The 15,766-nt window shown below is 51.3% G+C and overlaps 5 protein-coding genes across 5 annotated transcripts; 2 read left to right on the top strand and 3 right to left on the bottom strand.

The window, feature by feature from the left end:
* Positions 1–2,688: 2,688 nt before the first annotated feature.
* Positions 2,689–3,151, top strand: COL26b_005742 (uncharacterized protein; the record flags this gene model as incomplete). Its single annotated transcript, XM_053178581.1, has 2 exons — positions 2,689–2,764; positions 2,817–3,151. 2 exons carry the CDS (start codon positions 2,689–2,691, stop codon positions 3,149–3,151), a joined length of 411 nt encoding a protein of 136 aa, XP_053037401.1.
* Positions 3,152–3,747: 596 nt separating this feature from the next.
* COL26b_005741 (uncharacterized protein) lies at positions 3,748–6,381 on the bottom strand (the record flags this gene model as incomplete). Its single annotated transcript, XM_053178580.1, has 1 exon — positions 3,748–6,381. One exon carries the CDS (start codon positions 6,379–6,381, stop codon positions 3,748–3,750), a length of 2,634 nt encoding a protein of 877 aa, XP_053037400.1.
* A 1,575-nt stretch (positions 6,382–7,956) lies between these two features.
* COL26b_005740 (uncharacterized protein) lies at positions 7,957–9,137 on the top strand (the record flags this gene model as incomplete). The annotated part of the gene is made up of 5 exons (XM_053178579.1): positions 7,957–7,997; positions 8,091–8,143; positions 8,215–8,395; positions 8,501–8,668; positions 8,723–9,137. 5 exons carry the CDS (start codon positions 7,957–7,959, stop codon positions 9,135–9,137), a joined length of 858 nt encoding a protein of 285 aa, XP_053037399.1.
* A 123-nt stretch (positions 9,138–9,260) lies between these two features.
* COL26b_005739 (uncharacterized protein) lies at positions 9,261–10,691 on the bottom strand (the record flags this gene model as incomplete). Its single annotated transcript, XM_053178578.1, has 1 exon — positions 9,261–10,691. One exon carries the CDS (start codon positions 10,689–10,691, stop codon positions 9,261–9,263), a length of 1,431 nt encoding a protein of 476 aa, XP_053037398.1.
* Positions 10,692–14,455: 3,764 nt separating this feature from the next.
* COL26b_005738 (uncharacterized protein) lies at positions 14,456–15,358 on the bottom strand (the record flags this gene model as incomplete). Its single annotated transcript, XM_053178577.1, has 4 exons — positions 14,456–14,562; positions 14,616–14,912; positions 14,973–15,188; positions 15,253–15,358. 4 exons carry the CDS (start codon positions 15,356–15,358, stop codon positions 14,456–14,458), a joined length of 726 nt encoding a protein of 241 aa, XP_053037397.1.
* Positions 15,359–15,766: the final 408 nt, after the last annotated feature.

The following is a 15,766-nucleotide window of genomic DNA, read 5'->3' as shown; positions in this document are numbered from 1 at the left end:
TTTGGGATTGAAATCTTTTTAACCACAGTCTGTTAAGTCTTTTGATATTGTTTTTTCGTAACATGTTGCCCGCCTCTGCTTTACTTTACGTGCTGTTAGAAAACATCTCAAATTCTCAATCACCAACGCGACATTCACACAAGGCATCTCCAAAAGCAAGCACCAGGCTCCTCGGTCGTTCTTGGCATTCCATTCCATCTCATCAGGATTCCATTTTAGTCCCGCAAATACACCGTCGATCGCGTCTATCAGTGGTGACGTCCCATTGCCTGCTCTTTGAACGGTTTGATGCTATGCCCATGAGGGAACGAGGGGCCTGAACAGCGTGATTAGCAGGTGCTCATGCTTGTCCTCTCATGAGATGTTTCCACTGACCGAACTTTGGATGGACAATGTAGTTGTCCTGATAAACGTCCACGGCGTTGTCTCGCGAGTAATCCATGACCTGATTGAAATTCACGCATTGGTGAGGCGCCGTCTGATTGACGATGGGCTGGGCATCTTTGTCGGTCCACATGTGAGTGATGATGGATATGTCGCCTCGACATGCTGCCCCCATTCTAAGCACCTCCAAACAGTGCTGGTTGTGCTCTCTGTTGATCGCGATTTCCTTGTCCGTTGCGTTCGGGAAGTAGTACTTGGGTGACAGAGTCTGATAAAGCCGTTTCTGATGCCCTAAATTAGCGACCCTAACACACTCGGAACCGCGAGCAGAACATACGATGCAGTGAAGCTCATGGAAAACGCTCAACATGCCCAGGTATCCGCCATCTGGCAGCTTTACAGCTTCATGTTGTCGGCCCCAGCGGTGCACCCATTCATCTGATACTCTGATGTTGTTGTCTGTATCGTTTGATCAGCATAGACTCAGTGGAATAAGCTAGAGACTCACGGACACTGCAGCAAATCTTTCCAAGCCTGATCAACTTCAGGTCGAGGTTCCCCAGTGTATTTCCCATGTGGAGGTCCTTGAATGGGGAAGACTTCAAGATGAGTCTCATCGCCGATAGCTCTTGGGGGGGCTGTTATCAAGATCAGCGTTTGGTTTCAAAACAATGCCTCCAAGCTAATCAGCATACAATCAATTTGACTGAATACTCCAGCACTCAGTCTGCCCCGGATCATTGAAATGACGAATATCGTTGAGTATGCTATGATAAAGATAGCATGAAGTGTCCATGATCTGAACCTGTGCCACTGTGACGGCTGCTTTGCTCGAGCTTCCGACAGCTCGACCTCAACATTATCGAGACTCGTTGCGGATCGCTCGTCTGAATACACGGGCGTGTAGCCCTTCTCTCGACGGGCCATCTTAAAGGCAACACAAGAATTTCAGAATAAAATATTACACAAAACGCTGCCGGCGTGAGGTAAGAACCAGAAAACCCAAATGTGAACGCGAGTCTCTAGTAAACAAGCCGAATGAAAAACCGAATGAACGAAACAAGAGTAAGGGGGGGGGGACATGGCCTAGTCAGTCACTTGCCACCGTTCTATCCTGAAGGATTCGAGGGGTTGTGAACGACTGCAGCCACGCTTCCTGCCTGCTATCCATATCACGCCTTGGATGACAATCGCATATCTAGTGGCTTCAACTTTTGATCCTTATTCCCGCAATTGGAAGGTCACTATCGATACGCTCATGATATCTGACGATGGCGTTTTGAACCAGTTGGGCTGGAGCAGTCTGTAAACGCATGACCTCTTTCCGTGTCTGCGTCCTCGAATCCTTCGAGAAAGTAGCTAAACCAGATATGCTAGCTCTCAGGTCATTCGAAAGATCTGAAAATGTCTATTCGTTGAACTAGGTAGCCTACAACATGCTTGCCACACGATTTGCATCTCGATCCCCCTTGTACAAGCTTAGCTGAAATAAGCATTTGCTGCTGCAGGCATCGAGTTCGGAAGACGTACATGAACGAAATGATGTCTACCGAAGTATTATGGTTAATGATGAGCGCGTCTGTCACGCAGTCGCTCCAAAAATATCTTGCTGTCATATTGCTAGATATCTTGAGTTTCCCTGCATTTCATGTAGCCTAGGAAGGCTTTGCAACTAAATAAGACGACAAATCTATAGTGGCCCATCTTGCTCGAAACTTTGCAAAAAGGTCTTGCTCTCACGATCTTTCCAGGTTTCTCTGCGGTATGCGTGAATCCTCCCAGCTGTGGGTCAGCAAGCTAATGTAAATGGGGAAGGTCGCCCCCAATCAGAGCTGTGACTCTTTCTCCCAAAGGACTACTTCGGATGGGGTAAAATCCTTCAACTTCATGATCCTGTATTGACCGCCTTGCGACGTTTGGGAAACGCTTACTCCGTGGCCGACTCTAAGTGGAGCTGATAGCTTGTGCAACCATCTCCTCTAGCAGCAGAGGTAAGAATCGCGATTCGTCAGCTCGCAAAGCCGTTCCATGTCACCTGCCTGATTGATCCATTGGATCAGCAAGCAAGGTATCAGCTCCTATGAGAAAGTTCCTCTCGCCATTATCTCTGGCCCCTAGGCTCCGAACCAGTCGCCCCTAGAGGCTGCCAATGCAAACGCCTTCCATCATAAGAGGCAAGCGGACACTTACTCCAGCTCTTCATGAATCCAGTCCTCTTTGACATCTCATTAGCTCGTGACACTTCGAGCCAAAGTTATTTCTCGAAGTTTCCATCAAGCTTTCCATACATCTCGCTGCTTCAAGATGAAGACCGCATTTCTCCTCGCAGCTCTAGCAGCCTGCGTCGTTTCTCTCCCAACAGCACCTCATATTGGACTTGGTGGGCTGGAAACTTTTTGAAATCCCTATAGATCTCTATTGACTCTTAACAGCCCAGACCAATGCCGATGAATCTTACCTCCCGATGAAGGCTCGCACGGAGACCAGTGCCGATGAGTCTTACCTCCCGATGAGAAGAGCCGAGACCAGTGCCGACGAGTCGTATCTGCCAATGAAGCGTGCCGAGAGGAGCGCCGACGAGTCTTATGATCCCATGCGACGAGCTGAGACCAGTGCCGACGAGTCTTACGATCCCATGAGGAGGGCCGAAGCCAGCGCTGACGAGTCGTATTTGCCCATGAAGCGTGCCGAGACTACCGCTGATGAATCTTACCTGCCAATGAAGAGAGCCGAGACCAGTGCGGATGAGTCCTATCTTCCTATGTAAACTAGCTCCTGCTGGTTCGGAAACTAGTACTTTAGTAGTAAAGTTATAGGGAAATAATTTTATTCATGTTCAAGGCCGTTGGTTTCATGATTGTTAGTCGCTGTTTGCTCGCCCGCCGACGTGGTCCGAAGAGTGCTGAGGTCACAGGAGCACTGCACCGACCCGAGCAGACGAAAGAAAAACAGACATGGACGCATATATGAGTATGACTCTATCTTTAGCGAGTTTAGAGACTATGTTAGTTTACAGAAAAGGATTGCGGCGGCAGGGTTGACTTTCTTGACTTTGACTCGTCACCTCTCCTTCGGCTCCCAAGGCTCAGAGACCGAATAAAGAAGGGACATCAACAACATGGAACATAAATAGGCACAGTCCTTTGTTACATGGTTTCGGAGACTGAGCTTAAGTCAAATGTAGCTGTTTGATTGGATAGAAGTATTGCTTCACTGGGGGTTTCCATTGACAAAAGTCCCAACCTAGTTCACTCTTGCACGAAGTTCTGGCATCTGAAAGCAAAGCTTGTGTTTCATCACACCAGATGAATCAAATTATTACAAGCCCCGCAATACTGGGGAAGTGAAAGAATGTAAAGATTGCTAAGACAGCTGGTAATTGGGGTCATGGAATTCGTAATAACCTGACCCAACTTCTGTGGTCGCGCCCCCATTAGGCAACGTGATGTCGGCCCTGGTGTTGGGCGGGACTTGAACATTCAGATGAAAGCCGTTGCGGTGCAAAGCATTGTCCTCCGTGTTGTTCTCAAACCACCATTGAACTTTGACCTCTCCGTAGGGACTGATGAACTTGGCGTCCGCACTGGTGATGTTTCCGCCTGGGACGGGGGCGACGGCGATTCTCTTCCAGCCAGGCTCAGCAGGAGCGATGCCACCGATAACTTGATGCATCCAATTGGCAACAGAGCCAAAGGCGTAATGGTTGAAACTCGTCATCTCGCCAGGATTGACGCTTCCGTTCGACAACAGACTGTCCCAACGTTCCCAAGTTGTTGTGCCATTCTGAACAACTTGGTAAAGCCACGAGGGAACCCGAGTCTGTAGAAGCATGCGATAGAAGTCCTCCGTAGCTCCGATGTTGCGGAGAGCGAACCCTAAGGGAGGAGTTCCGGCGAAGCCCGTGCCGACGAGGTAGTCATTTTCTGCTACGATGTCACGCAGCGTCTGCGCCGCAGCAGAACGCTGCTCCTCGTCGGTGTGAAGACCAAAGTCTAAAGCCATGGCATACGCAGTCTGAGTCCTATTTGCGAGGGCGCCGTCTTGAATCCAGGCATTATGGAACTCCTCGGTCAGGTTGTTCTGTTGACGGCGATATTCCGTCGCGGCATCGTCCCGACCCAGAGCTGCTGACATGTTGGCCAGAAACTCCGTCATGTGAATGAGATAAGCATCCGCAACGAGAATCTTCGCAGTCGTAGCGTTGCCAGGTGCATCCGAGGGAGCTTTGGGGTCAAGCCAATCCGCAAACTGGAACGAACTGCGATTCCAGAGACCAACCTCGTTGCGACTGATACCCTCATCAATCCAAGCCTGAGCTTGAGAATATTGCTCCTCCAACAGATCAAGGTCGCCGTAGGCCTGGTAAATATTGAAGGGATTAGCGACGGCAACATCACCCCACACAGCAGCAGGCGTGGCGGGAGACTCCGGCGGGATGGTTGGCACAGTGAAGGGAACGACCATGGAGTCGTTTCGTTGCATTTCTGACCAAATATCCTTGTGCCAGCCCTTGAAAAAGCCGGCGGCGTTGTACAGGTAGTTGGCAGTGGGAGCAAATGCGTGTGCGTCTCCAGTCCACCCAAGACGTTCATCGCGTTGCGGGCAGTCGGTTGGGATAGAGAGGAAGTTGCCCTTCATAGACCATCGGACATTGTGATGAAACTTGTTGAGAAGTTGATTCGAGCAATCGAACCAACCAGTTTCTTCCATATCACTGTGAACCACGACCGCCGTGATTGACTCGGGCGTTAATGGGGTCTCTGCCGGCCAACCATCGATCTGAGCGTAGCGAAAACCGTGGAATGTGAAACGAGGTTCCCATGTTTGGTCACCGTTGCCATGTAGGATGATGGAATCCTCTGCCGTGGCGTACCGAAGGGGTCTTAGGGCTAGTTCACCGTCTTCCAGAACTTCGGCATGGTGGAGAGTGAGGTTTGTCCCGCTGGGCCCAGAAACAGTAAGCCTGAGCCAGCCGACAAGGTTCTGTCCGAAGTCGATGATGGTCTTTCCCGAGGGCGATTGAAAAATTGCTTCAGGCTTCTTCTCTTCAACCCGCCTGACGGGTGGTCCATCAGGTGGAACCAGATCGCCTTTGGGCGCATCTAGCTCCTTCGTAGCAAGCCAGCCGCTGGCTTCGAAAGCCGCAGAAGACCAGCCCTCCAGGTCCGCCTCTAGTCTGGAGTCGTACTTCTCGCCGTCGTAGATCTCAGATGTGAGAATCGGACCGGTGCTCGCTTGCCATGAGGTGTCGGTGGGAATTTCAACGGTGCTGCCGTCATCAAGAGTGGCAACGAGGAGAGAAATCAAACCAATGGTGTCACCGTAGTTGTTACGAAAGCCGCCTCCATAACTCAAGCGACCCGAAAACCAGCCCTCACCAACGACAACGCCAATGGCGTTATCCCCTCTGTTGACAAGTTCAGTAACATCGTACGTATCGTACACGTGCCGATAGTTGTATGATTGCCAGCCCGGGGCAAGCACAAGATCTCCGACCCTGTTTCCGTTGATCTCGGCTTCATATAAGCCCAACGCAGTGATGTAAAGGCGAGCGCTTGATACGTTTGCCGTCACAGGGAAAGTCTTTCTGAAGTAGATGGGCCGCTTTGGAGCGTCGATTTCGGTGTCTCTATCGGCGGCGATGGGAACAGCGCCCAGCCAGTCACTGCTGTTGAGGAGCCCAGTTTCAACAGTGACCCAGTCGGACCACGGTGTCGAGGGCTGACCCGATTGACCATGGGCTCGGGCCCTCACAGTAGCTTGTTCAGCCGTGCTTAGAGGCGATTCGGGCCATGGGACGAGCAGAGAGTCGGAGGAGTTGACGCTGTGAATGCTTGGTGCGCCACTGGTACCCCTGATGACCTCGAGGTCGTAAGAAGTCTGCTGCCAGTCGACAGCATTGCCTCCGAACCTCCACGAGATGCGAGGCTCTGACTCGGCTATGCCAAGAGCCAGGCGGTGGTGCTCGAAAGATAGCTGTGATATCGAGACAGCCATTGTATTGAAGGGAGCTGCAAGGCAAAGAGGAGTTGCGCCTGGGAATCTACTAGACCTCACATGGCTTTCCCAAATGGCAGATTATTATATATCTTACAATAACAAGGGTAACTCGGGCCTTCTTCACCCGTGAATTTGTTGCTGCCTCTGCCTGAGGTCGATGTTGGCAAGCCCGGAGAAGACTCGCGGCAGTCATCTTCGGTGGGCTTTGTGCCGCAGACGAGCTCAAGCTGGCTCGATGAGCTCATTCCAACCTCCATCTCGTCCTGCAATGCCCGAAATCTCTGGGGATCGGGCCGTTTAGCTTGCGGGGTCCCCAGACCAACAAGGTGGGATCTCCAACCCCACGGGGCGATATGCTTAGAAGGATGATGATCTCCGGCGCGGCAGCATCTTTGGTCGGAAATCCCGAGCCCAGGGTACCAGTGCCGGTGGGACGACGTCTGCGTGATCCATTGAGATTTTGTATCGAGGCGAGACTATTTGAACATCGCGTTTGCTTGCTTCTCCTCTCAGAGACCATTTCGTAACTTCTACATGTTCACGGCTTCAACACATAGCTTCATCGGAAGTAGAATGTTTAAAACCAGTGAAGGGGAGCGCTCCCGGGAAGCTAGAGCGAGGAAGTCAATGGGATGAACTGCCAAAACAAACAGGGAGCGCGGAGAAGTCTTGAGTACCTGGCAACCCCGCAAACTCGGTTGCCGGTAGTTGGGGAGAGCCCGACGCCAGGGCTTCATGACCCAGCTTCTCCGCATTTGAGTGTGCGGGGGGGATGCAACCAGCTGACAGACGGTGTGAAAATACCGCTTCAACGATACGGCAATGTCCCTGGATGAGTCGTATCCACAGGAAATACGCGTTTAATCTTACCGTGTATGGACATTGGCCATCCTGCCAAGGAAGCACATCACCAGAGCCTGCAGCACAGGCTTGGCCCGGAGCCGACACTCCCCGTGACCGACAAGTGATTTCTCACCCGCCATTTGGAGTTTCTTGACTAGACACCTTCGGATTTCCCGAAACTGCAGGAATAAAAGTGAGTTATTCGACCGATGGTCCTCCCAGAAAAGATGGAAAAGCGAGCACCCTGGTCAGCCTCCCGTGATCAAGGGGCACCAGCTGATGTCTCCGTACTCGGCCGAAATGTATGGATTCCGCTGGGGTTTCAGAAACACACACACCCGACCATGGCAAAGAGCTTTAATGAATCTGTTTAACTGCTACGGCGGACTTTTCCTGCCTAGCACGAGCCACCCACCACGGCGTGTCGACAGGCTTTGACGACAGGCTGGTTTGGATGAAGAAGAAACAAACAATCTGCGATGACTAAGCTACATGCAAGCATTTCCATGGTTTTGGGGGGAAATCCGCGGACGCGTGCGCGGGCGCCGTCGGCCCACATGTTTGTCTTCAAAAAGCCCCATTATTGTGTGCCTCGGGATAGGTATTTGGGCCAGACGGTCTGTGATCGTCGTTCCTCTCGAGTTTTGTCTTCGACACGGGCATCTTTGTTGCCCTAAGCTTCTCCCATCGTCAACCAAACACCCAGAAACAGACCGCCCAACAGAAGAGATGGGCATCCCAGCCAACAAGAAAACGGTCCTTATTACCGGGTATGCCACCGCAGCCCGCCACCAATGACATGCCTGATTCGCTAGAATGGTCGCCGAAAGAGGGCTCTAGTGCTGACAAGCTTTTTGCTGTAGCTGCACCCCGGGAGGAATTGGCCACGCCCTGGCCGGGGAGTTCCACGCCAAAGGTGGGCAGTCTGGTGTCACACCAACACCCCAGTACCCTCAATCAATAGGCGGCCTGAATGCTCACACGCAGCTTCGTTTTCAGGACTTCATGTCATCGCTACCGCCCGGCGCCCGGAAGTCCTCCAGGACCTCGGGGACAAAGGCATGACAACGATTGCTCTCGATGTCACCAAGGCCGAGAGCATTGCCGAGTGCAAGCAGAAGGTGACGGAGTTGACAGGCGGACGCCTCGATTTCCTCGTCAACAACGCGTGAGGCTATCCCACCCCAGAAGTGCAATTTCCCCAAGCCGGATGACAGATGCGCGCGAACAAATTCGCCAAGCCTTGCTACATATCTGACGAATTCTTGCATAGGGGCCTCACCCACACCGTCCCAGCTACAGACATCAATATGGACGAGGTGCGCCAGACATTTGAGACGAACGTGTTCGGTGTCATGGCTATGGTCCAGGCTTTCGTACCCCTCATGATCCCATCACGAGGTCTCATCATCATGATCAGCTCCCTGTCATCAGTTTCGCCGTATGTCTTTGGCTCAGTCTATACTGCAACAAAAGGGGCGTTGAATTCATACAGCCGCACACTCCGCCAGGAGTTGCGCCCTTTCGGTGTTCGAGTGATGGTATCCATGACCGGCACTGTCAAGAGCGATATCGCTAAGCTTAACCGCGAGCTCCCGCCCAACTCTTTATATACTCGCGTCAAAGACCTGTACGCAAAGCGTCTGAAATTCTCCCAGAACAATGCTACTGTCAGCACAGAGGACTTTGCGAGTCAGCTGGTGGCGGAAGCGTTGAAGGGAGAAGGCTGGCTCGGAGGCTGGCTTGGCGGTGCCAGGAACTGGTTCTGGGCTGGTGGCATGGCAGGATCAGTTTGGTTGGCAAGATTGCTATTTGGTGAATGGCTCTTGGATGAACTTGCGTACAAGAAGTTTGAGCTGCCAAAGCTGGAGGCCATTGTGCGCAAGGAAGGGGTCAAGAGAGTTGAGTGATACTAACGCGTATATTCTTACATGGGGGATATAGTTCGATGTGCAATCTATTGATTATAAATAAGTTGAACAGCCCACGCATTCTATTCAGTATGAAGCATTTTCCTCCGTATTAAGGTGACGTTAAGATTCTTCCTCGTCCCTGGTTCTAGACTTTCCGGTACTTTCTTCTCGGTCCCTCAGGCCAAGGAACATTCCGAGCATCAATAAGTCGTAGCAAGCCTTCATAATTCCCGCTCCCGTAAGAACAACTATCCAAAGATTCTTGCCAGACAAGACGCCGGCGGCGCCGATTCCTCCAGCTTGTGCTAGAGTCTTGACGATGTTGACCACGCCTAGAACGGCAGTTCTTTCGTTGGGGAGGACTGCAGCGGCCAAGAATGCCTGTCGAGGGGCTTGATCCATGCTCTGCGTGCAAGCTCTTAGGGACAGGAATGCCATGGCAATCCAAGTACCAGAAGGGCCGGGCCCGGGGATGGGGATCATGGACAGAAACACAGCCGATGGCAAGTGCGTAAAGACCATCGTCTTGAGGGGCCCGAGTCGTCGCGCGAGGGGGAGGGCGACAAGGTTGGAGATAGTGGCGAGAAGGTTCGTCACTAAGAAGAGTATGCCCAATGATCCTGGCTGCAGCGAGTGAACCGTCGTGAAAAAGTAGGTGAGCCATGAGGGCGATGCCATTCCGGAGGCGAACGAGTCAAGACAGAAGAGAATGAGTAGCCGGAAGAGGATCGTTTGTGAGAGCGGAGAGATATGTGGAAATAGAGACCGCAAACGTTGGATAATTGAAGTTGAGGGCGAGCTGAATCTGCTCTCGTCTTCCCCGTTGCCTGAGTTGTCGGGCAGAAGTGGTCGAGTCTCGTCGTTGGCAGGTTTTGAGCTAGTTGAGCCGACCTCGACGGCGGAGCTGAGCCCCAAAATGAGCATCAACTTAATGAGGCCCAGAGCCGCATAGATCAAGAAAACAACTCGGTATGCCTCGTTCGTTGTCCACGAGTCATTGTCTTCGAGCATCTGAACGACCCAGCCGCAAGTGAGGGTTCCCAAAGCAGCACCTGCAGTTCCGAAGAGGGTATACCACGCGAAGATGTCGCTGCGGTGCTCCCTCTGAGTGAGCTGGGCCAGAACGGACTCCTCGACAGCACGAAATGGTCCAATCTCGTTCCCACTGGGACTAATAACGCCAACAATGCTGGCGACAACGAGGACCCAATAGTTGCCAAAGTACGCGAACACGAAGCCACTCATAACCATCAATGCGGCCCCTGCAGCCAAGATCTTGCGCCTGCCGACTTGGTCGGTAATGGTTGTGAGAAAGAAGCTGATGACAACATCTCCAAGAAGAGTCAATGTCATGAACAGACCGATTCTCTCATCCGAGAAACCAAGACTGGAAAGAAAATGGACAAGGATGAGAAACGAGGCGCCGTAGGCAAAGAGTCGCACGAAGCGCTGTAAGCAGAGCACCTTGGTGTCGCGGCATGATTGAGCAATGGCGGTAAAACCACTCTCAGCAGCAAGCTTTGACAGCCAAGACGACGTTTCAGACGACATGACGGCTTTGAGTTTCGTCTAGCTGAATTGTAATGAATGCTGTCTCTGTAATGCCGAACCTTCGCGCAGCATACCGGCACTTATAAGTCGATGGAGGCTCAAAATTCAAGTCCAGGGTCGGAATGTTGGCTCGGAGATATGATAGCGAAGGTCGGAGGACTCGGAGGTCAGCGCAAGGAACAAACGAAACGCACTCGCCCACTCTTTGCCTGTACGGGCGGTCACGTGGATGAGGCCACTTGGATGGCGTTTTGTTTTGCCAATGGCATGACTCCATTGTCCAAATGTCGTCAGCTTGGATGTCGCCGATCCTTGTCCAACGTCTTTTGAGTCCTCACCTTTGTGCGACGCCAAGTGCTGAGGCCAATTGGGATGTGGCATCCGACACTAAAAATTTTACCCAGGCCCCTGCTCCCGGCCGCGTCTCAACGCCTGTTGCACAAGACCGGCACCATCTTGCCGGCGGAGTGGCACCGACGGCAATTTAGCAGCCGTCTGGTCTGGGCAACGACTCGGAGATTCAACCAACGTTTTTCTTCTCTTTTCCGAGGGCTCGGCATCGAGTGTTCATGTAGCAGAGGCTGTCATCTCGAAAGTCAAGTCATGTGGCGAATAGTTGATGGTTTCGCTGACAGCATCGGCAGGTTGTTGTGCATGACAGGTGTCCATTCGGACGGAACCCTGCTGAAGATCCTTTCTGTGCACAACCTTGTCAGAGCAGCATCCAGCCCTAATTCCAGGGCCATTGCAGGCGCTGGACACCTTTCCGTACTACTAAAACACTGCAGGGGTTCATGGCATACTTGGATCATACTGAGTCACCCTCCAAATCATAACTGAGGCGTTTAGAGAATGAGGAGCTTATGAGGAAATATTCTTGGGTGATAAGTATGTAGTCACGTCTCAACCACCTTGAAATCAGTGAGCTCAATCTCCTTTATTTATCCACAGGCATCAACGTACGGTGAGTTCTAGCTACCTCGTCTCAACCCAACCCATGTTGGCCAGCTCCCCGCGCAATACCTAGCGAAGCCTCTAGTGCTGTTTTTCAAAGAAGTGGAAAAACTACCGTATTTTCAAAGTCAATCGTCTCATCGGGGCATTCGATGCGATCCATGCAAGTTCCGAAAACTCGGTCCCATAATCTCGTGTGCTTGCCATAGTTGCCGCTCTTTTTCCAGCCCTTCCGATGATGGAGGTCGTGATCTTCTAGGAGCAGATCGCAATTGAACCGTCTGAGAAGCCAAGCAAAGGGCGACGGAGTTGTAGCGTATATACGTAGGCCACTGTGTCCACTCAATTCGGTGAAGATGACGTATTCCTGACACAGCCACCACTCATAAAACCCCATGGGGAAGCCGAATAGCTTGAGAGTCGCATACGTGAGCAAAGGTATGCCGGCAATGTCCCAGAACTCTTGCTCGGAGTCTGCAAAGAGAGCCAAGAGGGGATTTGGGTGTTTCGTCAAATGATGTGTTCGGTGGTATTGCCATAGAGAGTCGACCTCATGCATAAGTCGGTGGTACCAATAGAACCAAAAGTCGAGGATAATCCCATACAGACCGACCTCGAGGGGGACCAATTTCCAGTTGATAGTATTTGGGGCCTCGTAGCTCCGGTACGCAAGGATAACGGCCATCATGGACCGAAATGTCGATGTCGAAATCAACGATCGTAAGACCTTCTTCACGCTCCTGTCCGGTACGCTGTCGCGCTCGTGCTTGTCACCATCCAGAAACCCGTGAATATGGCCGAGGTCGCGCATGATATTAATTTGATGAATAGCGATAAGCTTGATGAAAGCACTATAGAAGATAAAGGCGGCCACAGGATGCAGATTATACCCCGTGTAGGACACAAAAAGTTGATGAAGAATGAGCGGTGCACAGGCGTGTACGATAATCCATCGATGGAACTGCCAGTGCGGAACGTATGGGACTGGATCGCCCTTCTCGTGGATAGGGACCTTCCTGTCGAGGTCCACGTGATGTAGGCCGAGTCGTTCAATGATCCAATGATGAGCTTTCCATAGACGTCTATCGCGAAGGCGCCATGTCGATTTCATAGGATCTTTGCTCTCGCTCATTGTTTCTGAAAATACGAGGTAGTTTGAGGAAATTCTTCGCGGTTAGGCACACAAAGCAAAATTTTCGCGGCTGGTTATTCATTCACGATGGGAGTCGTGGACGATGGCTGGTTCATTTAATAGTTTCGTCTGATTGCCGCCCTCGGCTCTATCACGTTCACGTGTTTCATTGATACTAGCTGTTAAGCTCGGACAATACGTCAGGTTGTTAGACGGACTTCCTATTGCCTGCCCCTCACGCACCATCATCCGAGTGTTCTGGGGTTCGCTGCCAGGGTCTTCGTTGTTCTCCCTGGACCCTGGCTGTGCCGGCGACTGTTTCATTCGACCGAGGCATTCGCACTCGCATAGCCGCGCCAGTAAATATCAGATGACAACGTGTTTTCAAGATGATCTGCATTCTGATCGAGCAAGATAATTTGTGAGGAAGATCTACGCGTTGCGTCTTGATCCGTGGATAGCGCAGGGCATCGCAACAATCAACATCTAAAGCAGCCGTGTTATCGCGATATGGAAACATTGTCCAGAAGACAACACAGAATAATCTCTTGCGGGGGATATAGTACGCATCTATCAACTTGACTTTATGCCTCACCTTCGCACCAATACACGAGATTTTTCACATGTTCGTCTGTTTCATGGAATATGACAAACAAGAATGTATGGCTTGTGCTTCGTTTCTTGGCTGAATTTGGACCTCGGGAGAATGACGATATTTACGAGCATAAGATTGAGCGGGTCGCTCAGGGATCAGGTTACTATGCTGCTGACAGAATCTTCTAGGCTACATCGACGATCACGAGTGGCGCTCACGAATTTGACTTTCTCGGTTGAGTCCAAGGAGCTTCTGTAGGTCATGCATAGAAAAATGAGATGTGCAGTGCACGTGCAAACAGTTCGTAGTTCACTTCGCATCGAAAATCGAGAATTGTCATATGCTGGGAACATCCCCGATTAATCATCATGTGGTCTGGTATGCGACACGACAAGATTTCCTGTTCCGTCATTATGGAAAAAAGAGATTATGCGAATCAGTGGTATTAGGGGACATACGTGGAATTGAACAATGCATAAAGCAAATCATTCTGCAGTTGACACGTGTCTCTGTAAGTAGAGAACATAAGACGCAATCGAACAGCACATAATGCAGACCAATTCTCTACTCAGAGAGTTCTAAAGTTGCTATGTTTGTCGAGGTCTATCTGGAAACCTAGATTGGTGTACCTCTCCTGTCAACACCCATGTAGTTGTCAACCCTAACGGTGTCCAGCTTTCGCCTCAACTAGCCAGATTTAAGAACAACAAAAGCAAGAGAGAAGGTAAATGCTTTTGAATGGGAAGAATGTCACTCTCACACCCCTCCCAAACCCACAAACAAGGTCTTATCCCGGCAGTCAGAAAATGGAAATGGTAAAGGGTTATCCAAATTTCTGGAGATGCGGTGAGGGCGATGTCGCCAAACGTATCGCAGACGAAGAAAATGCGTATTCATCACCATCCTCATGTTCAGTAGCGAAGTAGAGCGGGCTTGAAAGACCTCCGTGCGAACAAGGCTGATGGAGTTGCAACTGAGTTAGGAAACATCCCGCAATAATCAACAGTCCAAGGGTGACGATGAAAAATTTCTCTCAAATTTTCTAATTACTTCTGATCGTAAATCACCCATGACTTTCATCGATCATACACTGGCAGCAGCAACCTTGCTGACAAGTCCAAGAATTCCAGCAGCCGTGACGGAAGTGTTAGATCTAGCGAAGCCCTCAGCGAACGGCAAGCGCTCTTCCTCTGGAGTAGAACATCAGCTTTGATTGCCCAAGATATCATGACATTAAACTTACGGAACAGAACCTTGACCCATTCAGTCTTGGCGTTACCGTCGTCCAAGTTGCCAAAGATGGAGAGGTAAAGGGCAGTCTCAATGAAACTGAACTGAACACCGTCGGCAGTCAGACTGAACTCGGGGTTGGCGGCGGCCGCGGCCTGAAGGCGGGCAGCCCTAGCCTTGGCGGCAGTAGGGATAGAGATGGTCTCGTTGACGAAGTGGGAGGCAACGGTCTCCCAGATTTCCTCGTCGAAGCTGTGGTTGTCACCAAAATAAACATCGTTGCGGCTCAGACTGCCATCATGCTCAATGACTGGGTGAGTAATAATTAGCACTTTGTATGGATTAAGTCCGAGTCCTTAGATTGACTTACCTCCATGCTTATCAAGATCGTCCAAGTTGAAAGTGGCGTTGTTCCCGGTTGTAGACGTAAGAAGTGCTTTTTGTCCAACGAGAGTGGTTGCAGCAGGATCCAAGTTCACAGCTGCTGTAAAGCCAGTAATGAGGTCGGCCAGGGAGACGTTCAATCCGTTGCGAGGGAGGTAGCCATGGTTGGCAAGGGTGTTGACCATCGGGCACGGGCTTCGGCCTGTCAAAAGAATATTAATGGGTGTTTCCCCCCAGAGCTACCCATCTCCACTGAGTCTACTTACGGTCATCGGACGTGGGAGGAGCCCAGTCATTCGCTCCACGACGTATCACGGCGAAGGCATCCACCGCGAGAGCAGCGGAGAGGACGAGGGCGGACTTGAACATCATCTTGAACTTGAGGATAGCGATTGGCAAAGACGGAACGAGCAGGCCGGAACTAAGAACGAAGGACTGGGCTTGATGCAACGGTGGTTAGAAGGGTCCTCCATGGTAGCAACTGGCAGGACATCGTGGGGTAGATAAAGCCCAGTGGTCGATCAGAGCCGCTGCCCGTTCTAGAAATGACCCACTGAGGCTGTCAGCTCGCGGAGTTGCCGGTAAAGGTGACCAAATGTGACGCGATTCCCCATTAGTATCCAGAGCCGTGTGTAGTGACAGATGCAGGGCGACGATACGTGATATGAAATTGCACCTCCACCCCTGAATCGCATCTGCAAGGAACATCATGATGGGGAACATGCCGAATCAGGGGCTGTCCCGATCGCCTGGTGGTAGCGGGGCTGCCAAAGACCCCTT

This window comes from Colletotrichum chrysophilum (assembly GCF_026319265.1).
Source record: "Colletotrichum chrysophilum strain AFK26 chromosome Unknown scaffold_40, whole genome shotgun sequence".
NCBI lineage: Eukaryota > Fungi > Ascomycota > Sordariomycetes > Glomerellales > Glomerellaceae > Colletotrichum > Colletotrichum chrysophilum.
The sequence above is the reverse complement of the archived record's forward strand: the minus strand, read 5'-3'. Positions and strand labels throughout refer to the sequence as shown.